Raw genomic sequence first — 25,689 nt, 5'->3', positions numbered from 1 at the left:
GGCTTTATGGGCCCCAGGGCAGCTATTTAAGGGGTCTGGGCCACACCTCCAGTTCTTTTGCCCTCTGCACAGGCTGGAACCAAAGCAGGTAGGGCCTGGAAGGTGAAGAGCCCCAGGATTTAACCTGTGCAACGCCCCCCCCCCATACATCTGATGGGGAGCTGCCTGCTGGAGAGAAGGGGAGGAGGTCTGCCTGGGCCAGACATGTCTCTCTGAGTTGCTGGTGCCTGTTTCTCTGCAGACTCAATGACTGTGTCCTACACACTGCGTGTGGCCAATGCCCGCTTTGGGGGCTTCTCAGCACTCCTGTTCCGCTGGCGGGGGAGCATTTACAAGTTGCTATACAAGGAGCTACTGGTGTTCCTGGGTCTCTACGGGATTCTCAGCCTCACCTATCGGTGGGGTCTTAATGTGGGGAGGGGTGCAGGGGGGAAGGTGGGGTTCCTCCAGGGATTAAGGGGAGCTGAAGAGAAGGGAACTCTGAGGAGGGGCACTCAGGAGGAGGGGGATTTCAGGGGGATGCTCAGGGAGGTGGTCATATAGGGGAACTCTATGGGAAGGGGGAGCTTCAGTGGGAGACAGGGATCTCTAGGGACCTCAGAAGGGATGGGGGCTCTCAGAATTCAAGAGGATGTCAGGGTCTCAGCTCTTTAGTCAGGAAGGTCCTGGTGAGTCCTACGACCCCTTCCCTTCCCCCCTCCCCCAGTCCTACCCCTCTAATGGGTTGTCACGTAGGAATCTGCTATCCCCGGAACAGAAGCGCGTCTATGCTCAAGTGGCTCGGTACTGCAACCGCTCTGCGGACCTCATCCCTATGTCCTTCGTTCTGGGTAAGGCCCTCCAGCCTAGCTGCCCGCCTTCTCCTTCAAGGCCCGCTCCCAACAGAGCGCTCCTCCTCCCCGCCCTAGTCCACCGCTAGGACCCTTCTCCTCGTGGGGGCCTCTCTAAACCCGGGGCCCCTCCCCGTGGGAACGCCACTTTGATGTTAACCATTACCCAGTCCAATCTGAACCACTCCAGGAGGAAGTGAGCCACACCTCCCTGTGTGGTCCACGCAGGGAGTCCAGGGTCAGAAGGTGCAGGGTCAGAAAGAAGAGGCTGCTTCCCACCCCCATCCCTGATTCTTGAGACATCTTCCTCTGGGGTCTTCCTTCAAGTCCCAGTTCCGCTCCGGGTTAGCTGGTATCCTTGGGCGAGTGCCCGAGATTTCCCTTTGGAGAGAAAGGGTAGGGTAGTGTTGTGCGCCTAGGTCTCTGTCCAAGGTCCTCCCTGCCCACTCTCGGCCCAGCGGGCCGTCTTCCTGCCTTGCCGTGACCCGGCCGGCGGAGAATGATCAGGCAGGGAACCTTAGCCCCGAGGGGACCTCTGAGCCCTCCCTCATTCCCATGCCTTTCAGCCCCTGGGGCTCTCGAAGCCCCAGCGTCCCAGCCTCTGCCTGTCCGCCCCAACCCCGTAGGTTTCTACGTGACTCAGGTGGTGAATCGCTGGTGGGCCCAGTACAGGAGCATCCCGTTGCCTGACCGCCTCATGTGCGTGGTCACGGCCACAGTGCACGGGGACGACGAGCGCGGACGCTCTCTACGCCGTACTCTGCTGCGTTACGCCAACCTGTCCTCAGTGCTGGTGCTGCGCTCCGTCAGCACCCGAGTGCTCCGGCGCTTTCCTACCATAGACCACGTAGTGGAAGCAGGTGCTGAGCCCGCGCCAGGCCCAGGTTTGGGGATGGAAGGGCCAGACGCAAGCCCAGAGCCAGGGCAGGCAAGGGCAGGCTTAGGAGTGGGCCTGACAACCTCTTCTGGGCTGTTCAAAAGCCAGAACTTCGGGTTAAAATGAAGGGTTTCCCTTCGGATACCTGTGCAGGGGCTCCTAGGTGGTCCCTGGTCAGCCACCCAGGTGGATGGGGTGGGGCAGAGTTCCGGAGTGGAAAGAAGATGGCATTTGGAGTCACAGAACCCAGATTCATTTCCTGGCTCTGGGCCTCAGTTTCCCTCACCTGCAGAATGAGGGTATTGGATGTCGTCTGAAGTCCCTTTCAGCTCTAGATTGAGGTCCCTGCCTTTGCCCACCAGATCACTCCCTCCCCCTCCCCCCCACTCCCTGCCCTTGGGTCCAACAGGCGAGGAAGTGGAGAGGGGCAAGATGGGATGGGAGGTTAGGCCTGTATGTGTCAGGGAAGAAGAGACAAGAAGGAGCCCACGGGATCTCTGCAGGCTTCATGTCCCAGGAGGAGCAGCAGAAATTTGAGAGCCTGCACTCAGACTTCAACAAATACTGGATTCCTTGTGTCTGGTTCACCAACTTGGCTGCCCAGGCTCGAAGAGAGGGCCGGGTCCGGGATGACATTGCCCTTGGGCTTCTCTTGGAGGTGAGTGCAGTCCATGTCGATGGGCTCTTGGACCCCTCCCCTTGCTGCTGACTCCCCTCCCTACCCCCCTCACTAGCCCTGGTGCCCTGTACCCACCTAACCCTTCCATAAGACTGCCTTGGGCCTTGCTGCTAAGGCCTAGTGGCTGGTGTTCTCCAGGAGTGACCTGAAGCCACACGCCCCTAGGAGCCCTCGGACAGACCCACCTAACCCAGAGGACTCTTCCTACCTTCTTCCCACCCTTGCTTACCTCCCCTCCTTGGCCCTCTGCCTAGGAGCTGAACCAATACAGAGGCAAGTGCAGCCTCCTCTTCCACTATGACTGGATCAGCTTCCCCCTGGTCTACACTCAGGTAACACCACCCCCGCAGGGCAATCTGACAAGCATATATGAAGCACCTACAGTGGGCAGAGCCTTAAGCTGAAGAGTCACTGAATTTAGCCAAGACTTGGCCCTTGCCCTCCTGGAGCTCTGGGCCTGGGAGGGGGATAAGACTGTAGCACAGAGAGGGCTATATACCCTCTTTCAGGCTAACTACAGCAGAGAGGGACAAGTAGAACAGCCTTTGTGGTTTGGGAGAGGCTGCGTCCTTTATCAAGCCAGGTGATCTGGGTGGTTTTCTTGGAGGAAGTGGTATTTGAAGTAGGCCTTGAGGAATGGGCAGTCAAGGCAGCTAAGAAATGAAAAATGAACTGGGGAGTACCAGTGCCCAAATATGGAAGGAACAAGCAGAAGAAAAGTGGAACTGGAAAGGTAAGATGGTACAAGGTCAGAGAGAGCCTTGAATGCCAGCTAGAACATGTGAACTCGATTCTTTTACCCAGAAGAGCTTCGAGGCCACACTCGATATCTTCCCCCTCCTGGTGCACAGGTCCCTGTCCACCTCCTTGGCCCCCACCTAAGTGTTCACCTTCTGTCCACTGCCCTATCAGCCTCTGAGTCACCCTGCCCAGCCATCCTGCCAATCCTGGGACCAGGCTACTCCCCCACGGCCCCACCCTCCCATTCCAGTTCCTCCTGGTCAACCTCAAACTGAGATGGAACAGGGTCAGCGGTGTCAGGAAGGGGAAGTTCTGGGCTGTTCCTTATTTCTTGCATATGAGAGGTGTTGCATAAATGTTTGTCAGAGTGAAGGTTGGAGAGCTAAGCCCTGGGAGCAGATCCATGGTGGGTCACTGGGGAGGAGGGATGGGTACAATCAGCCCTGAGCTGTATGGGAAGAGAGCACTTTTGAGTTATGTGCTGAGGTGCCATGATTCTTCCCAAAGCTGCCCTCTCCCACAGCTGCTTCCCAGAGCTGGATTTGCAGGAATGGCCTGAGAGCCTTGGAAGAAGCTCCCAGATCTCTAGGGACAGTGATCGATGATCCCATCCCTGGGGCTCCTTCACAACACAATTCCACTCCTCACCCCTGGCCCTTTCATGGAGAATCAGGAGACTTGGGTGATGGGCTCACTTCTGGGGGAGATGACATTAATCGTGTCTGAAGCCTTCACTGTGCTGTTTGGAAAGAGACTAGATGCCTTCCAAGCTTCCAGGAATGTCAGAGGGCTCTCCTTTAGCCAGTACCCATACAAGGAGTCTCATATCTAAAACAGCATCCCTGACCTGTGGGCATTCAGCAGCTGCTTGCTTACCTATAGTGATGGGGTGCTCACTCTGCCCCCCTCAAAGTATTCCCTGAGACACTGAGGCAGCTTGAATTGTTAGGAAGGAAGCTTTTCTGAACCCTGGCCCACCTCTACCTTTTTATGTCCCTATCCCACTGCATTTCACCTTGCTCTAGGTTCTGTCCTTGGGCCCAGCAGAAGTCTAATCCCTCTGAACCTCAGTTTCCTCATGGGGGGAATGCCAAGCTCTTCATTTCACTTTGGAAATTAAAAGCCTGCTCACAAGGCAGAGTTCCCCCAAGCTCTCACCTGCCCAGGGTCATCATTGCAGCAGGTGCCAGAACCAGGCCCAGAAACCCAGCTCCCTGACTCCAAAGCCAGCCTGTGCAACTTCCTTTCCTCATGTCTCTGCCCTGCCAGGTGGTGACCATTGCTGTCTATTCCTTCTTTGCCTTTTGCATCATTGGACGTCAGTTCCTGGAGGATCCTAAGCCCCCCTTGAAAGGCCAAGAGGGGCCCCTGGGGGATCTGGATCTGTATGTGCCACTCACCACCCTTCTACAATTCTTCTTCTATGCTGGCTGGCTTAAGGTGGGTACCAAAAAGGCTTGGAGGGTAGCCGGCCTGGCTCTTTTTCCAAGGGAGCCCTTTGGCCCCAAGGTTTCCCCTGGGAGAGGGGATCAGTCAGTGTGTGCAAGGGACAAATAACTTCTCCTCTCCCCCTCCAGGTGGCTGAACAAATCATCAACCCTTTTGGGGAGGATGATGATGACTTTGAAACCAACCAGCTCATTGATCGAAACCTGCAGGTGAGCCTTGAGAGAGCTCTCCAGAGCAGCTGCCCAGGGACTAGGGCGGCACCCTGGGAAACTGCTCTGTTCTTATGCACAAAGCCTTGGGGACTTTACCTTCTGCTGGGGAAAGGGGCAGATACCATAAAGACCCGGATTAGTTAGATAAAGTTCAATTCACATTTACTGCTCCCTCCAGTAGGGCCCTGTGCTGATCTACACTGGGGTGAGGTGCACATGTGTGCTGGAGAGATCAAGCCCTCTCAGGCCAGGCGATAAGGGGGCTTGTAGTCAGACTATGGAACCAAGTGTGGTCCCCAAAGAGTCACAGCCCCTCGAGGGAGGTTGCAGTTAGGGCTACAGTAGAAGAGTGAGCCCAGGACATTGAGAGTTCCAAGCTGACAGGGGGTGACTCAATGGTTCCTTGGCTAGAAGCTTCCTGGACACCTCTATCTCATAATGGAGGTGTTCCTTCCATCGATCCTAAGAAGTTGGCCAGGGGCAGTTAGATGGTGCAGTGAATAGAGCTCTGGCCTTGGAGTCAGGAGGACCTGAATTAAAATCCAGCCTCAGACACTTAACTAGCTGTGTGACCCTGGGCAAGTCACCTAACCCCGACTGCCTCACCAAGAAGCAAAAAAAAAAAAAAAAAAAAAAAAGAAGAAGTTGGCCAGGCAAGGATTACTCACCCTATTTGACAGAAGAGGAAACTGAGGATGAAGAGGAGAAAGTGCTTGGGCAAGGTCATAGACAGTGAGCATCCAGGGAGCATCCAGGGAAGAGGCCTTCATAGGGGCAATTCACTGGGTCTTGTGGTCCCACTCCAAAGATAGGCAGAAGCTGGGAGTATGTGGGGTGGTGAGGAGGGGAAGCTGTTCATGGGGAGGGTTGTCTGAGGACCAGTCTGGAGTGGAGCCTACAGCAGTAGGTCACAGAATGCAGCAAGTCTGAGGCTGGCTTTCCAAGGAAGGCTGAGGGTCCCAGGCAATGCCCACCCTGGCTGTGAGTGGAGGTCTTTTTTCTGGCGAAATTCCAAGATTGAGACCAGATTCAGCCAGTCATAGCTCAAAGGAAGTTGGACCTCAGTTGGAGGCTTCCTTCTCTCCAGGCTCAAGCCTCTCTGGACTACCTCATTTTCCCCATTTGTACAAGGTTTGGAGATGGCCTTGGTCTCTGCTCCCACCCGGAGCCCTGGGTGGGTGGGGACTGGGAGTGAGGGGACTGGGAGTGATCTCTACGTATTGGTCCTAAGGTTGTGTCTCTCAGTGTCTAAACTTCATTCCCGCAGGTGTCACTGTTGTCTGTGGATGACATGTATGGGGACTTGCCACCCATGGGCCGGGACCGCTACTGGGGCGAGGCAGCTGTTCAGCCCCCCTACACTGTGGCTTCAGCGGCAGACAGCCTGCGACCCTCCTTCATGGGTTCCACCTTTAACCTGCGGTTAGTGCCCAAGGAAGACGGCGAGGGGTGGGATGTCCCGGCGGGGCCAAAGAAAGGGGCATGGCCAGGGCCTGGGAAGGTGGAGGTCGGAAGGAGGGGTGCAGACAGCTGGGGGCCGTAGTGTCAGGCTGAGTGGCGTGGTCAGTGCTTGTAGGGGCATTAGATGGGCGTGGTCGGGCAAGCTGGAGCCAGGTGATGGGCATGGCTTGCCGTCTGCCCATGTCCAGTCCTCCTTTCTTGTTACCCCTCCCCTTCCCCCGCAGTATGTCGGAACCGGCGCTGTCCGAGGCGGAGATGGAGAAGGAGGCTGGGGCTCTCTCGGGCTCTCCCAGTCCGGCGTGGGCACGGACACCTCTGCTCGGCCGCTTCCTGGGAGCCTCCGCCCCATCTCCGGCCATCAGCCTGCGAGTCCCGCGCACCGCTCTGATGCCGTCCCGTCTCCAGACCGCCCAGGCAGCCACACCGGTCCCGGGACGTACGCGCCTGGGCCGGCTCCTGCCTGCGCCGGCAGCCCGCATAGACGAGGAGGCTCCTGAGACCCCAAGTCTGGACGCGGGCTCCCAGGAGGAGGAGGAAGAGAAGGTCGCTCCTAGCAGTGAGGCCACGCCCACCCTTTAGCCCCCCTCCCCGTTGTCGTAGTCCGCCCGGAGGCCTCAAGGGCGCCAGACCACCCACCCCATCCTCAGACTTGTACTGGCTGTGGCCTAGGGATGCCCCGTTAGCCTGGACACTTCAATAAAGGTTCCCTTATTTCCTCACCAACACCTTAGGTGTGTATGCGTGTGTGTGGGGGGTGGGGGGACCGGAACTTGCCCTCGGGTGGCGTGTAGTCCTTTGAAGCCAGGGGCCATAAAACCTGCGAGGGAGAAAGTGTGTTCCGGCAGCCCCTTCTGACTCAATGTGTATTCCAGGGTCTTGAGGGAACCTGTGCAAGGTAGCTTGGACGGGTGGGGGTGGGGATAGTGAGGCCCAGCGCGCCTATTACGGCAGTCAGAGAAGCAAAGATTCAGAGCTGGGAAGACACCACCTCGGAGGCTACTCTTATTTTAGAGGAGGAAACAAACCAGAAAAGGGCTATATAAATTCTTAGGTCTTGAGCAGGAAGGAAGGTCGGGAGTCACGGGATCCAAGACCCTTGATCTATACACAAAGGAGGTAAAGAGACTTGCCCGAAGTACCAATATCCAAAAGTGGGATTTGCTCCCCCGAATTCAGCCCTGCACCCCATGGCCACATTAGTTCAGTATTTTGGGGGTCTAGTCCTGGGACTACCAGAAGACGGAGGAGTCCTGAGGCTTTGGGAATGCAAGGGCCAAGGATGACCCTGAAAATGGGACAGATACAGCCCCTGGGAGAATTGGGAAAACAGGAAGGTGAATAATGTGACCTTAAGGTGCCAGTGAGAGACTGAGGCTGTACACACAGATCTGAGGCAATAGTTCAAAAATCATTTATTAGGCCAAGGGCATGGGCTAGGAGCTGGAGATACAAGGAAAAAAGGGGAAATCCCTTCTCCCCTGGAAATTACATGGCCCAGGGGCAGCTGGGTGGCCAAGTGCATAGAGCACCGGCCCTGAAGTCAGGAGGACCTGAGTTCAAATCCAACCTCAGACCAAACACACTAGCTGTGTGGCCCTGGGTAAGTCACTTAATCCCAATTGCCAAAAGAAAAAAAAAATCACATGGCCCAGAGAAGTCCATGGAAAAAATTCCTTTTTGAGCAATAGGGTGGGATCAGGAAAGACCTCCATGTGCTCCTAAGTCCAACCAGAAGTTCCCAATCGTTCATGTACCAAGAGGGGCTTTTCCATCACTTAAGGAGGATTAGTCAACAAGCATTTAAGTGCTTACTGTGGTCCTAGGCACGGCACAAAACGCTGTGAATACGAACAGAAGCCGAAAGCCAATCCCTGCTCTTAAGAAGCTTACATTTGGGGGTTACGTTGGGGGACGTGAGACAACTCATAAAAGGGAGGGAAGAAGATATGTGGCTTGGGGCTATGGAAGAGAGTCCTGCGATAGTAATGCTGCCTGGAGAGAGAAGACATCCTTGACGTCTTCCATAAATTGGAGGTTCTGGGAGGAGCTAACCAATCAGAAAGTGAGTCTCCAGGGAAGGAGGGTACTTCTGATGTGAATAGTGCAGGAGCACACTGAGCTTCCAGAGGAAAGTTTCTATGGTATAGCAGAGACAGTCTTGTGTAGGTGAGTCATAACTGTAGCCTGGAGAGGGCAAACACCCACGTGGTAACTAATTGAGATCTCGATGGAATGAGAGGCAGATCAACTCTGTACAGGATAAATAGGAAATAATAGAGGGAAGGCACTGGAATTGAGGGGTTGAGAAAGGTTTCCAGTAGGTGGGATTTTAGTAGGGACTAAGCAGGGTGGGGAATCTGGCCTCCAGGCCACATGTGGCTTTCTAGGTCCTTGGGTGCAGCCTTTTGACTGAGACCAACTTTTACAAAACAAATCCTTTTATTAAGGGGATTTGTTCGGGTAAATTTGGATCCAGTCAAAGGGCCGCACTGGAGGCCCTAGAGGGCCACAGATTCCTCATTCCTGGACCAAGGGGAGTCAATAGGCTGAGATGGAAGATCTTGTAAGTGAAACAGGAAGGAGGCCAGTTACTGGATGGAATGCTATGTGTTGGGCAGTCAGGTCTACGAAGGCTACAAAGGTAGGAGAGGTGGGGTTATGAAAGGCTTTGAATACCAGAAGATTTTGTATTTGACTCTGGAGGTGATAGGGAGCCACTGAGGTTTATTGAATGGGGCTGTGTGTGACAGAAGGACTTTTACTTTTGGTGGTTGGATTGGAGTAGGGAGAAGTTCGTGGCAGGAAGTCACCAGCAGGGAACTGCTATGGTCCAGGCCTGTAATGAGGGCAGTGGCAGAAAGGGCGTATTTGAGGCGCTAAAAGGTAGAATTCATAGGCTAGGGTGGAAGTGGATAGAGTGCTGGGCCTGGAGTCAGGACAGGCAGAAGGGAGTTCAAAAGTACAGCCTGAGAGAATCAGTGTGGCTAGGTGACCCTGGGCACATCACTCATCCTATTTGCCATAATTTCCTCAACTGTAAAAGGGGGATAATTGCTTCTACCTCCCAGGTTTGTTCTAAGGACCAAATGAAGTATTGGTTAAAAAAAGTGCTTAGCACAGCCTAGCACATTCCCCTTGGTGCCTTTGACAGTAATAGGGAAGTTTGGAAGAGCTGAGGGAGAAAGGATGAGTTCGGTTTTGAACATATTAAGATGGCTACTGAACAAGTTTGAGATACTCAGAAGGCAGTTGGAGATGTGAGGCCGGAGGTCAGGATAAGCAGATAAAAGAATCATCAACAGAGATTAACTGAGTCCATGCGAGCTACTTGTGAATTGGTACAGAAGAGGGAGAATCCTGTGGGAGACCTACGGTAAGGCAGTCACCTGGATGAGAATCCAGCAAGGGAGACTGAGCACTGATCTGTTAGGTAGGAGCAAGAGAATGCTGTCCCAAAATCCTAGAGGAAAGAATATTAAGAAGATGGTGACAGTATCAAATGCTGCAGAGGTCAAGAAGAATGAGGATTGAGGCCTTTGAAGCAGGCAATTACGAGATCACTGGTAACTTCCGAGGGCAATTTTGGTTAGATAAGGGCAGAAGCCAGATTGTAACAGGATTAAGAGTGCGTAGAAAGCGCAGCATCCATTGCATATGGTTTCAAGTCCAGTCCTAAATGGCATTAAGAGCCTCAGGACAGTTAGCAGAGACGGTGGGATGTTTGAGCATGGGGGAAGCCAAGAACACACTTCTAAGTCCTAGCGAAGGGCTCGTAGTTGGGAGATTGAAGGTAAGTGAGTGGGGATAATAAAGGGCAACATGTTGGGGATGGGATAGAAGAGGCTCACTTGAAGTAGAGTGTGGTTTGGTGAGCAGTAAGGCCACCTTATCACATGAGGGGGAGGGGTGAAGGAGAATGGTAGAAGGAAAAGACCAAGGACTACAAGAACCTATCAAGGTAAGATGAGGGTCTGCACCAAGATGGTGGCAGAATCAGGGCAAACGGATGATCTGAAAGAGGTTATAATGGCAGAATCTGTAGGCCTTTACCACACAGGTGGTGTGTTGAGGATGACACCTAGGCTGCAAACAGGTGACTGCGAGGACAGTCAACCCTCACAGTGAGGAAGTCAGGAAGAGGTGAGGGTCTGCAGTTGACAGGGCACTTGAGTTCAATTTTGAACCCGTCAGGTCCAAGATACCATCAGGTGGCTATTTAGAGCAGTCTGGCAAGAAGTAATGAAATCGGAAGGCCTGGGTGATAGGACGTTCAAATACGGATGAGGAAGCAGTCCTGTGGGCACGACTACACCAGCATCATGTCCCAAGAGGCGAAGCTAGAGAAAGGTACCATAGTGCAGCAGGCCAAAGAGGGAAGGCTGAGTCTCACCAGCACTGGAGTGATGGGAACTGAAAGACCCCTACTTGGTCAGACTCCTTCCTAGGAACACCTGCCAAGGAAACTCCAATACAGCCAGCCAACCATCCCACAAGTTGAGTTAGAAACTGCTCTGATTACTACCCACAGGTCAGCTTGGAGGCTGCGGCCAAGGCTGAACACCCAGGAGGTAGAAAGGGAATGGAGAGCAAAGTTGGCAGAGGAGGATTTAGTAAAATGCCTGCTGTGTACCCAGCACTATCCTAAAAGTATGTTATCTCATTTCAACCTCACAACAGCCCTGGGCAGTAAGTATTAAGGGAAAGGAGGCAGACTGGTCAACTGCCTAAGCAGCTTCATTTCTCCCTGGGATGTAGGGGTGTGACCACACCTGTGGTCTGGTGCCCCTCACTGCAGAAGTACTGGTTGCCCTAGGAGTAAAGGACCAGCTATCAGCTCTCCTGAAGTATGCCCTCGCTCCCAAGGAGCTCCCTTTGAACGCCGACCAGATGTGCCCCCAGTCCAAAAGGGGCTGCCTACAAGCAGGCTTGGCCCTTCTGTAGGGAGGGGAATTCCTCTTGCACTGTGATGAGGCCCAGCTGGCCATGGGGAGGACCAGTGGGTCACTTAACAATGCTGAGTCCAGGGGCAGCTAGGTGGCGCACTGGATAGAACACCAGTCCCGGATTCAGGAGGTCCCAAGTTCAAATCCAGCCTCACACACATAACACTTACTTAATCCCACTACCTAGCCAAAAAGCAAACAACAACAACGCTAAGTCCAAAGGATGCAGCAGGTCAGTAGCACGTAGGTGATGCTGGCTCTGGAGTCTCCAGTGGGCACCCCCCGCCCCAAGCAATGAGCACAGGACAAAGGGCGAACAACATGGGGATTTATTCCATTAGTGAATGTCCAAGTTACGGTTTATTTGCCCTTTCGGGCTTTGATCTTTCTTAGATAGAACTCAAGCTCTTTGCCTTCGAGCACATAGCCGTCTGCTCGGCCACACTGGCCTGGCCTCGATGCGATGCAGGCTGTGGAAAAGAGGTCAGGCTATCAGATTAGGTCACAACACCGTGCTCCCAAATCTCACTTGCAACATCAGTCTCTTCAGATATACCACTGTCGTCACTCCAACTCAGTAGCAGAACTGGACAGGGTTCTCATCATCAGGAGGGTCAGGGTCCTTGCTGTGTAACTCCCCCCACCCAGCATCTCCCCCCCCTTTCCCTCCTCACCAAGTAGCTTGCCCTGCTGGAACTGTTCCTCCAGAAGTGGGCTGATCTTGGCATTCTTCTTTCGTTCTTCATATTTCTTCTGGATCTTCTTTGACCGCTTTTTATTTAAAATTTCTTCCTCCTCAGGAGTCTGGAGCAAACGGAGTAGATGGACTGATTAGCCTGGAGGCTGTCCCTCCCACTGCTGGGGATCCTAAAACCAGAGATGGCCCAAGCTGTGAGGGACCTCCCCAAAACCTGCTTCATTTCCCAGCATGCCCACTCAAGGCTATGGATAGTGAAGCACATGCTTAGTCAAGGCTTCTCTTAGTCCAGCTAGAACATCTTGGTCCTCTCCTGGTCTGAGGAGTCCAGCGGCCCACCCAAAGCTGCTAGCTATTGGGGGGTAGCCAGCACACAAGCCAAGGTGCCCACCCCTAGAAGCACTGGGGGGCCCTCTTCCTCCCTTTTACCACAGGCTAATGGCTCAACTTTGTGACTGCAGCCCTAAGCAGCCACTGTGCCATGCCCCCTCCCAGACCTTCCTCAGCATACAAAGCTGTCATCTCTGAGACATCAGCAGCAGAACTGGACAAGGTTCTCCTCACTGGAAGGCCGGTTCTTTCCCTCCCCTTTGTCTGCCCCACACACAAGGGACTCGTACCAGCTTGGCTCCTTTCTTCCGGCCCAAGGGCAGAGCATAGTGGGACTCATACCACTGGCGGTACGGGGTGCTATCGATGAGCACGATGCAATTCTTCACCAGTGTCTTGGTCCGGACCAGCTCATTGTTGGATGCATTATAGACCACGTCAATAATCCTTGTTTTTCGGGTACAGCCTAAGTAAGGAGAAATAGCCAGTAAGACTTAAGAGCCATCAATCAACCTCACCAGGCACTCTGGCTCTCTAGAAATCTTTTTCACACACTTAAATGGAGGCTGTCCAGAACAGAAGAGGCAGCCCTCCCCTCTCCCACCTAATCTTTACAGGTTAACACCCCGCCCCCCTTCCTCAACTGCAAACTCTTTCCATCAGTCACTCACCCTCCCTACCCTTCTCTTCAGAGATTTGGTAAAGCTGGTCCAGCCTTCAGGAGCCCCCCTCAGACCACCCTAACCCGAGGCCATGCCTGTCCCCAAAGGCCAAGTCCCGGCTGTGGCGCTCAGTTCTCCAAGGTTTGCATCCCCACCATTACATTCGGTGTTTGCAGCAGTAACCAAGGTTGTCATCAGGGCGCCGGGCCCCCCAGCCCCAGCCCCCACCCCCATCCGACTCACACTCGGAGCCCCAGGAGAAGTTGCCCACGTCCAGCCTCAGCGCCCGGTACTTTTTGTTGCCACCTCGGACTCGCACGGTGTGGATGCGGCGGGGGCCGATCTGCTCGGGGGAGACACAGGCCGGGTCAGGGAGGGTTTGGGGGGTAGGGAAGGGTGTCCCGGGGTCGGGGCGCCCCGGCCACGTGTCAGTGTAACTATGACAAAGCAGCCCCAGCATCGGCGGCCCCCCGGGACCAACACGGCCCGGCTCGGGCCCCTAAGGCTCTGGCGATCATCACTCACGTGGCTGGGGGTGGGGGCGGGGCAGACTCGGGGTGCTCGGCCTCTGGGGGGGGCGCGGGGAGGGAGGCCCGGGGCCCCCCGGCTCACCTTGGTGTTGGCCGGCGGGCGGCCCAGCTCATACTTGCGCTTCTTGTGGTAGGGTTTACGCTTGCCCCCGGTCTTGCGGCGCTTGTGCCAGTTGTCCCGGGAGATCCCTGCGGACCGACGCGGAAGCGGCTCCGGTCAGGCCCGGCCCGAGCCCGGTCCCGAGCCCCCGCTCCCCGCGCCCTTGCTTCCCTCCCCACCCTGGCCCTTCTTCCTTCTCCCTCGCATCCCAAGACCCCCGGCCCAGGCCCGGGACCCCCGACCCAAGGATGGCGACGGATGGCGGTGGATGGCAGCAAAAGCGCCCAGCTTCCTCACCCATGGTCGGCGCGAGCTGCAAAGAGGAAACGCAGAGGCTCACGGGCCAGCTTGTAAAGGGGGGGTTGAGGACTCGCCTCTCGTCACTTCCGGGTGCCGCGAGGTGACGTCACAGGACTCGCCCGGAGGAGCCAACCAGGAGCTAGATGTATGGTCACGTGGGCAGAAGGAGGCGGCTCCTCCAGAGCCGCAGGTCGGGACTGCGCAGGTCTTGGCGAAGCGTCGGCGCTTTGATCCTCCGCCCTGCACTGCGGTCCCAATTTTACAGATGACTTTGGTGGTGATGTTAACTAGTGTTTACATAGCGCCTACTTGGGCTAAGCGTCCTAACATCAGCCGCGGGAGGAAAGTGCAGTTATTCTGCCCATTTCACACATGTGGAAACTGAGGTAGAAGGAGGCGAAGTGACTTGCTCAGCATTGGAACCCCCGGGCACAGTGCCTGGAACATAATATGCGCTTAATAAATGCTAATTGACTTAAGGGTGTCTGCTGCTCCCTGCCAAACTGAGCTCAGAGACCCTAGGCAAAGCCCCTGATCCCCATCTGTAGTGTGGGCACAATCATACTAGGCAGTGCTTTGGTTTCTGCTGCGTGCAGTGTGTAGGAGGTCGCTTTGTTTCTAAATTAACGAATGACTTAGTGGCTGATTTGGAGGTGGGGAAGTGGGCAGAATAAGGATGATCCTCAGGTGGGTGAGTGCGAAGATGGCAGTACCCCCGGCGGAACTAGGGAAGGTGGGAGAAGGGCCAAGGTTAGGGGCGAGGATGAATTCTCTTCTGGACAGCCTCCATTTAAGTGTGTGAAAAGGAGTAGCTAATAAGTTTCCCGTTCTGTGCCAAACGTGGGGTGGAGTGGTCATAGCCAGCCCACAGTGACCCTCAACTCCTGGAACAGTCCTCACACCTCTACGATCTTCCTCACAAGCACCCCTATCCCCATGGCTAAGGTGGGGAGGAAGGAACCACAATCCCCATCTTTCTCTAAACCTCCCTATCCTATGAAATGCTTTATTTGTCTATTCTAAGTTGCTGCAGAATGCTACTGATTTGCTATGTACTATGAGTCAGCCTGAAAAGTTATAAAAACCCCTTCTGTACCCCAGGAATCTGAGTTTGTTATGAGCTCAAGCAGATTTCTTAGCATGCTGAGAAATTACTTTCATTGGACCCCTTCTGCTAGGCATGTGTCTCCTAAAAGGTTAAAAGAATTCTTGGACAGTCTGCCCTGCCCACCCACACCAGAGCAGAAACCCTCCCTTCCTGGTTTGGCATCCCCAACCTGTGTCCTGAAGATTTTCACACTACTTTCTGAGGCAGTCGGTTGCACTTTGGGATAGGTCTGATTGGAACATTGCCTCTTCTATGTATTCCCGGCTTGCCCCCCTCCCTTTTCCCCTTTCTTTTCTTTTTTAAAAATAATTTATTTTTAGTTTTCAGCATTCACTTCCATAAGATTTGGAGTTTTAAGCTTCCTCTCCCTCCCCAAGACAGCACACAATCTGATATAGGTTCTACTTATACATTCATATTAAGCATATTTTCCCATTGGTCATGATGTAAAGAAGAATTAGAACTAATGGGAGGAATCACGAGAAAGAAGAAACAGAAAACAACAAAAAAAAGGAGAGCAAACAGTATGCTTCAATCTGCATTCAGACTCCATGGTTCTTTTTCTGGATGTGGATAGCACCTCTTCCCCCTTTCAGTTCAGCCTTCATAAACTGGCCAGACTGTTCTTCCTTAGGCTTAGACCAGTCAGGTCGGTTCCCTTCATAGGAGGGTGTTCTTCAGCCTCAGGTAGACCAGCCAGAGGTGCCCAAGGACAGGGCCAGGAGAGGGAGGTCTCCTGTCTTTGTCCAATACTGGCTTTTCTAGAGCACGCTTCCTTTTTTCCAACTTCTACTGCTTGAACAAGGTTCCCCAGGCCAGGCCACCAACTCTGCCCCTATGTCCTCAAAGCACCATCCCAGTGTTGTGTTTTTGTGGGATGGACTCCAGCATTAGATTAGGGGTTAAGTTGTTCCTCAGGACCCTCCCCACCCCCATTCCAACTTGCCAGAAACAGCCGGCAGGCAGCCTCTTTCTGCCCAGGGGTGCCCAAAGAATCCCGATTGTCTCCAGGGCATACATCAGAGGCCCAAGGGAGGCAGGAGGCTGGGCTGGTGGCATGTCCACCCTTTCTTTGGTGGTAGTTATCCTTCACTTTCAAGAGGACCAATGACATCAAGGGATGCTGTCATTGACTTGTGTATGAATTGGATTTCAGTGAAGCAGAACTGTGCAAAGTCATCAGCCTCACTCTCTCTTCCAGTCACAGAATTCCAGTGGCAGGACAAAAGTCAGGATGTCTGGTGATGGCCAAGAAGCAGTGGGTGACCTCGGTGTTTCCAATGTCTGGCCAAGCTCTAAGTGCTCCACGGGTGCCTGCTTCAGCTGCCTTCATGGCTGTTGGAACAACATATTCTCATCGCCCATTCTTCCAGGGGGAAGTCTTTACATGTTTGGGACAGACATCCCCTCCCTAACTCACCAACAAGTTGGAGGTTACCCTCAACCTGGTTTAGTCCGTCTGCTGAGACTTTTTCACCTGGCTGTGGCCACTGTGCATGCTAAGGCTTGGAGTCCCAGGTGAGAGCTGAGTGATGGGTGGACACGGAAGTGGGATGAGCAGCCCTCCTGCCAGAGCAGCTAGTGCTCCCGAACACCTCACCAGAGGGGCTAGTCCCACCTGAACACCTAGAGCGGTCCTGTGTGGAGGCAGAGCAGGGAGGACCCTATAGGCAGCCTGGGGAAACTCAGGAACTGGCCCAGGGCCACATGGCAATAAGGCTCATGCTGGAATTTGGGCCTTGCTAAGTATTCTGCCCCTCTTCCAACCCAACAGTTGCCTACAACACACTCCCCATTCCCTGAGAGCCCATTTCTAGAACAATGTGACCCCTCCCCCCATCTCCACGAAGCAGAGGCAAATGATTCCATTCTCTTCCTTTATTGGGAGACGCAATGTTTAAATACAGACAACAGACAACAGACAGGTCCCCTTCACCTCAATGAAACCCAACAAGGTTGTCAGAGGGACTGAGGAGAAAGGGTTTCAGAATCTTTTTTTAAAAAAATCCCCCCCACCCCCACCCCAAGCAGACACTGGGCAGCCAACAGCAAGGCCCAGAACTGTCTGCCTTGGAACTGAAGGGAAGGCTGGTCCTTCCTCATCTCCTCCCAGCTCCGGGACCGCTGCTGGCCAGAGCTCCATCAGTCACACAGGCCAAATGCTCACTAAGACTGCATGATAGAAAACCCTATACAACAGACATGGAAAAAAGAACGCTGGTGGGGAGCCCCCGGGCCAGCCCACCCAGGACCTTGGAGGCGGCCCAGGCCCAGATCCAGTGGGCAGACATCCCAGCAGTGTGCCCTAGCACCCCAAACAAGGAGGGCATCCAGACACCCCTGAAGGAAGAGCTTAACCATCAAACAGTTTATTGGCATGTTACTGAGGTCGTTTATGGCTGCTCATCTGCAGGCTGGCCTGTTCTTCCAGCTGCATGGCTAGGCGCAAGGCCTGCAGGACATCTGCAAAAGAAAGGTCTCAGTTCAGCCTGGCCCAGTCCGGCCGCCCCCTCCCCCGTGGTCAGCAGGAAGTGTTGAGGATCTGAGGATCTGTGGCCAGGAGGAGCAGCACTAAGGCTTCTAAGAGGTGCATAGAAGCCAGCATATACCACCCAGGGCTGCTTCCCCAGGACTGCCCAGGACCCTCCCAGTCCTGGCCACGGGGGCTTAGCTGGAGGACAGAGGCCAGACCAAGAAGGCCCCTAGAACCAGGAGCCTGGGGGCTGGTACCTTGCAGGCTGCTGAAGTTCTTGATCCCCTCGGCGGCAGCATACTGAGCTTTGTTCACAAAGGTCTCCAGGTCGTAGTCTGGCTGCTCCGTGGTCTCCAGCAGCTCGACCCAGTTAGACCACTTCTGCAGGGACACAGGAAGAGGGGACCACAATGGACCTCACTCCATTCTCTGCCCCCTGAGCCTAGGGCAATCTTGCCTGGGAAGAGTGAGAGCCAGTGTGTCTGGAAGGGGCACTTAGGAAGTCAGCAGCACCTCTTGCCTACGCCCTAAACCAGCCCAGGCCTCAGCCTGTCCCTGCCACCATCCTGGCAGCGTTAGGGGGGCAGAGGCTACTGTCACCCTTTCAGCTGAAGGACAGCTGCCTGCAGAAATTGTGAGAGCCTGGGCCTGGGGGAGCAGCTGGGCCTTAGAGGGCCTGACTCCACGTGACTAACTCTAAGTCAGAAGGGGAGGGAGAAGATTGCAGCACAATCAGGCCCTCTCCAGGCAGTCTCAAAAGAACCAAGAGTCCCTCACAGCAACTAATGAAGCCTGAGTATCAGGCCCAGAACATGAAGAAGGGCCGACCTGCTGGGGAGGCTGTGGGAAAGGCCTCCTGTGCCTTGGGGGCCCTGAGGTGGAGGGCTGCCGTCTCAAGGAAGGATGGAAGCCCTGCTGTCCATTCGAACAGATCCCTGCCACCTGCCGGCCCTTCCTGGTGATCCAGGAAGGGACTGTACCACCAGAGTGGTGCAGACTTTGAGTCTCTGGAGGAGAAACTGATGACTGGGGGGGAATGGGGGATGGCTTCATTTCTGCTGCTCATTGTCAGGAAGGGCTTCAGAAGAGAAAGGAATTTCTGGGAAGGGAATGGCTGCCTAGGATGTCCAAGCACGCATTTTCAGGCTCAAGGCTTGGGCAGGAATACCCCTAACAAAATGGTGTGGCGGTAGGGGACAAGAAACTTCCCAATCTGTCAAGAAGAGGACTTAAAAGGAGAAGAGAGCTGCCCCTTGCTGCCTGGCCCGGTGCCTCAGGGTGAGGGGATGGGGGATTACACTTGAGGAGGGTCAATCATGGGCTCAGACAGTTCCCTGCATGATTCAGGGCACAGAGAACTTAATGTGCCCTGTCAAGGATTCAGAGGCAGTGAGGATTTCTGGGAGGGTAGAAGGGACCCAAGAGGCTTCCAGTCTGAGCTGGGTCAAGACAACAGTCACTTCCCACAACATCCCCAACCTATCATGGAAGACGTGCCTGCCGCCTCATTAGGAAGCCCTCTCCACTCTGAGAAAGCACTTCCTGACATCAGGATGAAACCTGGCTTTTTGCAGCTTCCTCTCAATTGCTTTGGGACCCTGCAGGAGAAAGATCACATCTCCTCCACAAGGATTTGACCTCCAGGATGTAGAACTCCAAACTCCCTCTGCCCACAAGCCCCGTCTCTGCTTCCTCAGGCCATCACCCTAGGAAGTCAAGCTTCATTCTTCTCTCTCAGGATCCCTGGATTCTCCTGGATGAATGGGCCAGGTCCTACAGCACAGAGTCTGCCCCATGGACCTCTCTCTTGTCCTTTCCCAAGAGAAGGAAGGCCATCTATGGCAAACTCCCCACCCTGCTTATACCCTGGCTGTCATCTCAGGCATTCCCATCTCCAATCTCTCTTCATCCACTGGCTCTGCCAAGTGGCCTACACAAATTCCCCATCTCCTTTCTTAAAAGTCTCCACTTTCCCTGGCCAATTCTTCAACCGAACATTTCTTCTCCCCGCTGCAGTCACAGAATCCGAAAGATGGAAGAGATCTCAGAGGTTTTAAGCCCAACCTTCTTTGGACAGAGAGGAACTGAGGCCCACAGGGGAAGTGACTGACCCCCGGTCCCAGGGATATTATTAGTCACAGAACCAAGTACTCTGGCTCCCAAAGCCTCACACTGCCTCTGTCACCTCTTGAGGGAGCCTGTTCCGTTTTATTAATTGGGGAGGCTAGCTGGCCAACTTCATTAAGCATGTGATTTTATCAGATCATTATTCTGGAGCTAGTAGAAACCTTTTAAATCATCTTATCCTACCCTCTTTTCAAGCCTGTTCCATTTTAGAAAGGCTCTCCTCGTTAGCAAGTTTTCTCCTCAATGTTAAGCTTAAATTGGTTTCCCATCGATATCCTCCCATCTTTGCTCCTGGCTCTGCCCTCCAAGGCCAATGGAAGAAGTCTCCTCCCTCTGCCACTTGAGGGCCCTTCAGACACTACAAGACAGCTGTCATGGGAGACCACGTTGAGTCAACTGAAGGCTAAACATCCTCAGTTCTTTCAACTGATCCTAATATGACCCAGTGTCAAGACGCTCTCCTCACTGTCCTGCTTATGCCTGACCACAACCCTCCAGATAAGCGCTGACCAGGACACAGCCCCAATCTTTCTCTCTCATTGTAGCACAAGATCCCCTGAACTTCCTACGTGGCCCTATCACCTTGTCCATGTGAGAGCTGGACAGCGATATCCCTCTGCCCCAGAGACATGGTGAATTTAGTCCCCAGGCAAAGCACAGGTGTGAGGAGGCAGCATTGTTCCCTTGAGCTTGCAGAACCTTCCAGATAGTGGATGGGCTGAGGCTAGACAGTCACTGTCTACAGGCACTCCACCCAGGAGCAAGTCTGTAGCTGTGTTGCCTAGATCCAAACCAGGGTCTTTAGCCTGGAAATCCAGGGAGAGATGGTAGGCTGAGCCAATATAATAAAAATGACATTACCACCTAAATTAATTTCAGTGCCATACTAAACAAGCTGCCAAAGAATTACTTCATAGAGTTAGGAAAAAAGATGATAAAATTCATGTGGAGAAACAAAAGATCAAGAATATCGAGGGAATCAATTTTTTTAAAAAATGGGCAGAAAGGGGGCCTGGCAGTGCCAGATCTCAAACTATACTACAAATTTGTAACTATCTAATTAATTTGGTGGTGGTATTGTTCAGTTATTTTAGTTGTGTCCAACCATGACCCCATTTGGGGTTTTCTTGGCAAAGATTCTGAAGTGGTTCGCCATTTCCCTCTCCAGCTCATTTTACAGATGAGGAAACTGAGGCAAACAGGGTTGAGTGACTTGCCCAGGGTCACACAGCTAGTAAGTGTCTGAGGAAAGATTTGAACTCAGGAAGATGAGACTTCCTGACTTTTGACCTGACACGCTGTCCACTGTGCCACCTAGTTGCTTAAACAGTTTGGTAGTGGGTAAGAAATAGAGAAGTTAATCAGTAAACTAGATTAGGTATATAATACATAGAAATAAATGAGCATAGCAACCTAGCGTTTAATAAACCTAAAGATCCTAGTGACTGGGGAAGAACTCACTAGTCAGTAAAAACCGTTGGGAAAACTGTAAAGCAGTCTGGTGGAAATTGGTATAGAGCTGGAAGAAAATAGGTATAGATCAACGTCTCACACATCTCAAAATAAACGCCAAACAGGCACATGATATAGACATAAAGAGCAACATCAGGGGGCAGCTAGGTGGCGCAGTGGATAGAGCACTGGGCCTCGATTCAGGAGGACCTGAGTCCAAATCCAGCCTCAGACACATAACACTTACTAGCTGTGTGACCTTGGGCAAGTCACTTAACCTCATTGCCTAGCCCCGCTCCCAAAAAGAGTGACATCATAAGCAAATTAGTGGAACGTGGAAAAAATGTGGACAGGGAAGAGTTCAGAAGCAAACAAAAGACAGAGAGGTTCACAGAAGGTGTGGATAATCTTGGGATATAACATTAAAAGTTTTTGCAAACAAAACCAACATAGCTAAAATTAGAAGAAAAACAGGAAATATGAAGACTCTGATAAAAGTCTCATTTCTAAGATACATAGGGAACTAGTTAAAATTTACAATAAGAGCCATTCTTCAATTGATAAATGGTCAAATGATATGAACAGACATTTTTTCAGAGAAAGAAATCTAAGCTGTATGAAAAAAAGCTCTTAATCAATGGTATCAAACTCAAATAGAAACTGCTTCTTATGGGCCACATTTGTTGTTGTTCAGCTGTGTCCAACTCTTTGTGACCCCAGTTTGAGGTTTTCTACACAAAGGTACCAGAGTGGTTTAATATTCCTTCTCCAGCTCATTTTACAGATGAGGAAACTGAGGTTAAGTGACTTGCCCAGGGTCACACAGCTAGTAAGCGTCTGAAGAAAGATTTGAACTCAGGAAGATGAGTCCTCCTGACTCTGGGCCCAGCACTCTTATTTACTGCACCACATAGCTGGGCTGCTCAGTGACTTGGAAAACCACAAATTAACATTATCTGTGTTGTGTTTTGTTGTATTTTTGGGGGGATGTTAAATATTTCCCAATTATATTTTAATCTGCTTCCAGGAGTATTCTGCTGGTATACCATAAGTTTAATACCTCTGCTTTAAATCACTAATAACTAGAGAAATGCAAATTAAAACAACTCGGAGGTACCACCTCACAACCCTCAGATTGGCTAAGATGACAAAAAAAGAAAATGACAAATTCTGGAGGGGCTTCAGGAAAACAAGTACACTAATGTGTTGATGGAGATGTGAACTAGTCCCCAATCATTCTGGAAAGCAATTTAGAATCAGATCCAAAAAGCTCATTAAACTGCACATAGCTTCTTACTGAGTAGTACTGCTACTAAGGTCCATAAGAAAAAAGAGAAAATATTTGTAAGCAGCTCTTTTTGTGGGGGCAAATAATTGGAAAGTGAAGGGATGCTTATCATTTGGGGAATGGCTGAATAAGTTATGGTACCTGAATACAATGGAAGCAAAAGGTAAAGTTTACAACCAAGAAAAACGTACCCAGCAAAACTTAAGTACAATCCCACAAGGGATTTTAATGAAATAAAGCACTTTCAAGCATTCCTGATGAAAAGACCAAAGGTGAGTATCAACTCTGAAAGACAAACACAGGAGGTCAAGAGAAACATACTCGGGTCTTCCTGACTGCCCAGTACAAAGATGAAAAAGGGAGAGGGAAAGAATATACTAGGGAAGTAAGGGTGGCAGAAGATACGATATCTCATACAATAGGGACACTCAAGTAGTAGTCTAAACAAATGGAGGAGAGGATGGGGAGGTGGGTATCACCTGAACCTCACTTTCATCTCAATTGGTCCAAGAAGGTTAGAATACACACATAAAAGAATGATGTAGAAATATGTTCAACTCAATAGGGAAATAGGAGGTAACAGGGAGAGGGGGAATGAAAGGAATAAGAGGGAGGATAAATTTAGGGAGATATTAGTAATAAGTAAAACAAACCTTACACTCAGAGGGAGGATTTTGAAGAGAGGTTTGAAAGGAGAGAAAGGGATGAGAACCTATGATTAAGAGTGATCAGGGAACAGAGAGAAAAAAAAAGTTAATAAGATAGAACAAAATACAAATTACTGATCATAACTTAGCTGAGAAAGGAATGCACTTAAATGTTGTTTACAAAAGACACTTAAAGACTCAGAAAGTGGGACTTCTACTTCCAGGAGCCAAGATGGCAGAGTAAAAAGGTAGTCGCTCTCACCCTCCCCTATCAGCCTCTGAAAGCCCAGAAAATATTGCCCCAGGAAAAACCCTGGAACAGCTGAACCAGAAGAAAGAGGGAGAGCAGCAGTCCAGTAGCCCAGGTAGCTTGAGGGATTCATAGGAAAGGCCCCTCTTGCCCTGGGGGGAAGGGAGCAGTACTGAATGGGAGGCATCTTAGCAAACTAGCGGAAAGCCTCACTGCGGCATACCAGGAGGAGATCCTGAAACCCAGGTGGTAGAGCTTGGCAAACACCAACACCTGGACCTTCGAGTACCTTAGTGAGGGCAGGGAAACCAGTGGAAATCAGCTCAGAAAACTACTACGTGTGTTGGCATTCTACAGCAAATGGGTCTCCCAGTGCCTCAGCAAAAATAAGGGAAGCAACACTACAAAGGGCCCCAGGGCGAATAAACACCCTGCAACATCCATCTGAAAGGAGCTGAAGAAAGTGAAAGGAAAGGAAAAGCAGGCAACCTAGAGTTGCCCTAGAGTTCCAGCCTTGCTGATTCCAGCCCAACACCAGGTAAGCTGCCAGAACCCTACAGCCTCCAACTGCCAACATTTGGAGGCCCCAGCACACAAAGCCAACGACCAAGACCTAGGCTCCCAACACAAGAAGCTTGGGTCAGTGCCCTCTCTTCCCCAGCAGGAGAGCTCAATCTCTTTAAAGACCAGGGAATAAAGAAACACCATGAGTAAAAAGAAATGTACCACAGATTCATATTATGAGAACAGTGAAGATCAAGGCAGAAATTCTGAAGAGGACAACATTGTGAACAAACCCATATCTGGAACCTCAAAAGGGAATACGAACTGGTCTGAAGCCCAAAAAGCCTTCTTAGAAGAACTCAAGAGGTTTTTAAAAGTCAAATGACAGAGGTAGAAGAGTCCTTAAAAAATATAATTGGCCAAATGGGGAAGGAGGTACAAAATCTAATAAATGAAAACAATTTGTTAAAAATTAGAATCGGGCAAATGGAAGCTAATGACTCTATAAGACAGCAAGAATCAAACAGAAACAAAAAAATGAAAAAATAGATGAAAATGTAAAATGCCTCATTGGTAAAACAACTGACCTGGAAAATCGATCCAGGAGAGACAGTTTAAAAATTATTGGTCTACCTGATAATCACGATGAAAAAAAGAGCCTGGACAGTATCTTTCAGGAAATCATAAAGGAAAACTGCCCTGAGGTCCTAAAAGCAGAGGGTAAAAATAGGGCATAGAAAGAATCCACTGATCACCTCCTGAAAGAGATCCCAAATTGAAAACACCAAGGAATATAGTAGCCAAATTCCAAAATTACCAGGTCAAAGAGAAAATACTGCAAGCAGTCACAAAGAAACAATTTAAATATCCTGGAACCACCGTCAGAATTACACAGGACCTTGCAGCTTCTACATTAAAAGACCGTAGGACATGGAACATGATATTCCATAAGGCAAAGGAGCTTGGATTACAACCAAGGATCAACTACCGAGTGACAATGAGCATGATCTTTTAGGGGAGGAGACGGATACTCAATGAAATAGGGGACTTCCAAATCTTCCTGATAAAAAGACCAGAGCTCAACAAAAAATTTGATCTTCAAGTACAAGATTCAAGAAAGACATAAAAAGGTAAATGGGACAGAAAGATACAAAATGTTGTTAATAAGGACAAACTGTTTACATCCCTGTAAGGGAAGATGACACTTGTAACTCTTGAGAACTGTGTTGTTATTATACCATGTTAAAGGAGGTGGATATAAGTTGACTTTGATGTAATGATAAAAGAAAAAAATCTAATCAAGTGGGTTAAATGGATTCAAGTAAGTGGATTAATCTAATCTAAGAAAATGTACTGAGAAAGGAGGAGGCAGACAAGGGTAAATTATATTACAGGAAAAGACACAAAAACCTATTCCAAGCAGAGGGAAAGAAGGGAGGCAGATGAGCATTGTTTGACCCTTACTCTCATCAGATTTGGCTCAAGAAGGGAATAACATAATCAGTTAGGTATAGAAACCTAACTTGCCCTACCGGCAGTAGGAGGAAAAGGGAAAGAAAAGGGAGGGGGATAGAAGGGAGGGAAGAAGCAGTAAGGGTAAAGGGAAGAAAAGGTAAAGGGCTAATAGAAGGGAGGAGGGACTGAGGGAGGTGGTGGTCAAAAGCAAAACACTAGTGAGGAGGGAAAAGGAGAAAGAAAAGCATAAATGGGGGGGGATAAAGGATGGAAAGAAAGACACAGATAGTAATCATAACTGTGAATGAATATGAATGGGATGAATTCTCCCATAAAACGGAAGCGGATAGCAGAACGGATTAAAAACCATAATCCTACGATATGCTGTTTACAGGAAACACATTTGAAACAGAGGGACACACACAGGGTAAAGGTAAAAGGCTGGAACAGAATATATTATGCTTCAGCTGAAGTAAAAAAAGTAGGGGTAGCAATCCTGATCTCAGACAAAGCAAAAATAGATCTTATTAAAAGAGATAAGGAAGGAAACTACATCCTGCTAAAAGGCACCATA

General features: G+C 51.2%; 3 protein-coding genes and 4 non-coding genes across 10 annotated transcripts in view; 1 reads left to right on the top strand and 6 right to left on the bottom strand.

Moving 5' to 3' along the window:
• Positions 1-243: 243 nt before the first annotated feature.
• On the top strand, positions 244-6,974 carry BEST4 (bestrophin 4). Of its 2 annotated transcripts, none has more exons than XM_020987941.2 (9): positions 244-398; positions 736-830; positions 1,457-1,690; positions 2,211-2,365; positions 2,641-2,718; positions 4,397-4,567; positions 4,705-4,785; positions 6,056-6,210; positions 6,474-6,974. In XM_020987941.2, the coding sequence occupies exons 1-9, from the start codon at positions 247-249 to the stop codon at positions 6,826-6,828; spliced, it is 1,476 nt and encodes a 491-aa protein (XP_020843600.1). In that variant the 5' UTR covers positions 244-246; the 3' UTR covers positions 6,829-6,974. The 2 variants fall into 2 exon arrangements, with proteins under 2 accessions (XP_020843600.1, XP_020843601.1); XM_020987942.2 differs by having other exon boundaries at positions 6,056-6,214; positions 6,499-6,974.
• A 4,160-nt stretch (positions 6,975-11,134) lies between these two features.
• On the bottom strand, positions 11,135-11,266 carry LOC144458118 (small nucleolar RNA SNORA35). Its single transcript, XR_013487670.1, has one exon. It is a non-coding gene; the product is annotated as a small nucleolar RNA SNORA35 (small nucleolar RNA).
• Positions 11,267-11,506: 240 nt separating this feature from the next.
• On the bottom strand, positions 11,507-13,917 carry RPS8 (ribosomal protein S8). The gene is made up of 6 exons (XM_020987563.2): positions 13,809-13,917; positions 13,494-13,600; positions 13,125-13,224; positions 12,510-12,685; positions 11,867-11,996; positions 11,507-11,662 (listed from the first exon to the last, which is right to left on the bottom strand). Exons 1-6 carry the CDS (start codon positions 13,810-13,812, stop codon positions 11,553-11,555), a joined length of 627 nt encoding a protein of 208 aa, XP_020843222.1. The 5' UTR covers positions 13,813-13,917; the 3' UTR covers positions 11,507-11,552.
• LOC144458075 (small nucleolar RNA SNORD38) lies at positions 11,734-11,803 on the bottom strand. Its single transcript, XR_013487627.1, has one exon. It is a non-coding gene; the product is annotated as a small nucleolar RNA SNORD38 (small nucleolar RNA).
• Positions 12,388-12,458, bottom strand: LOC144458076 (small nucleolar RNA SNORD38). Its single transcript, XR_013487628.1, has one exon. It is a non-coding gene; the product is annotated as a small nucleolar RNA SNORD38 (small nucleolar RNA).
• LOC144458071 (small nucleolar RNA SNORD55/SNORD39) lies at positions 13,005-13,085 on the bottom strand. Its single transcript, XR_013487623.1, has one exon. It is a non-coding gene; the product is annotated as a small nucleolar RNA SNORD55/SNORD39 (small nucleolar RNA).
• Positions 13,918-16,782: 2,865 nt separating the features above from the next.
• KIF2C (kinesin family member 2C) overlaps positions 16,783-25,689 on the bottom strand; it is a 37,730-nt gene continuing 28,823 nt past the window's right edge. For all 3 annotated transcript variants that reach the window (XM_078156602.1, XM_078156603.1, XM_020987561.2), the window contains 2 exons: positions 17,650-17,773; positions 16,783-17,382 (listed from right to left, as the gene is read on the bottom strand). In XM_078156602.1, the coding sequence (XP_078012728.1) occupies positions 17,300-17,382; positions 17,650-17,773 (207 nt within the window). In that variant the 3' untranslated portion in view covers positions 16,783-17,299. The remainder of the gene's footprint in view (positions 17,383-17,649; positions 17,774-25,689) is intronic.

This window comes from Phascolarctos cinereus, unplaced genomic scaffold (assembly GCF_003287225.1).
Source record: "Phascolarctos cinereus isolate Bilbo 61053 unplaced genomic scaffold, phaCin_HiC Scaffold_5;HRSCAF=322, whole genome shotgun sequence".
Lineage (NCBI taxonomy): Eukaryota > Metazoa > Chordata > Mammalia > Diprotodontia > Phascolarctidae > Phascolarctos > Phascolarctos cinereus.
The sequence above is the reverse complement of the archived record's forward strand: the minus strand, read 5'-3'. Positions and strand labels throughout refer to the sequence as shown.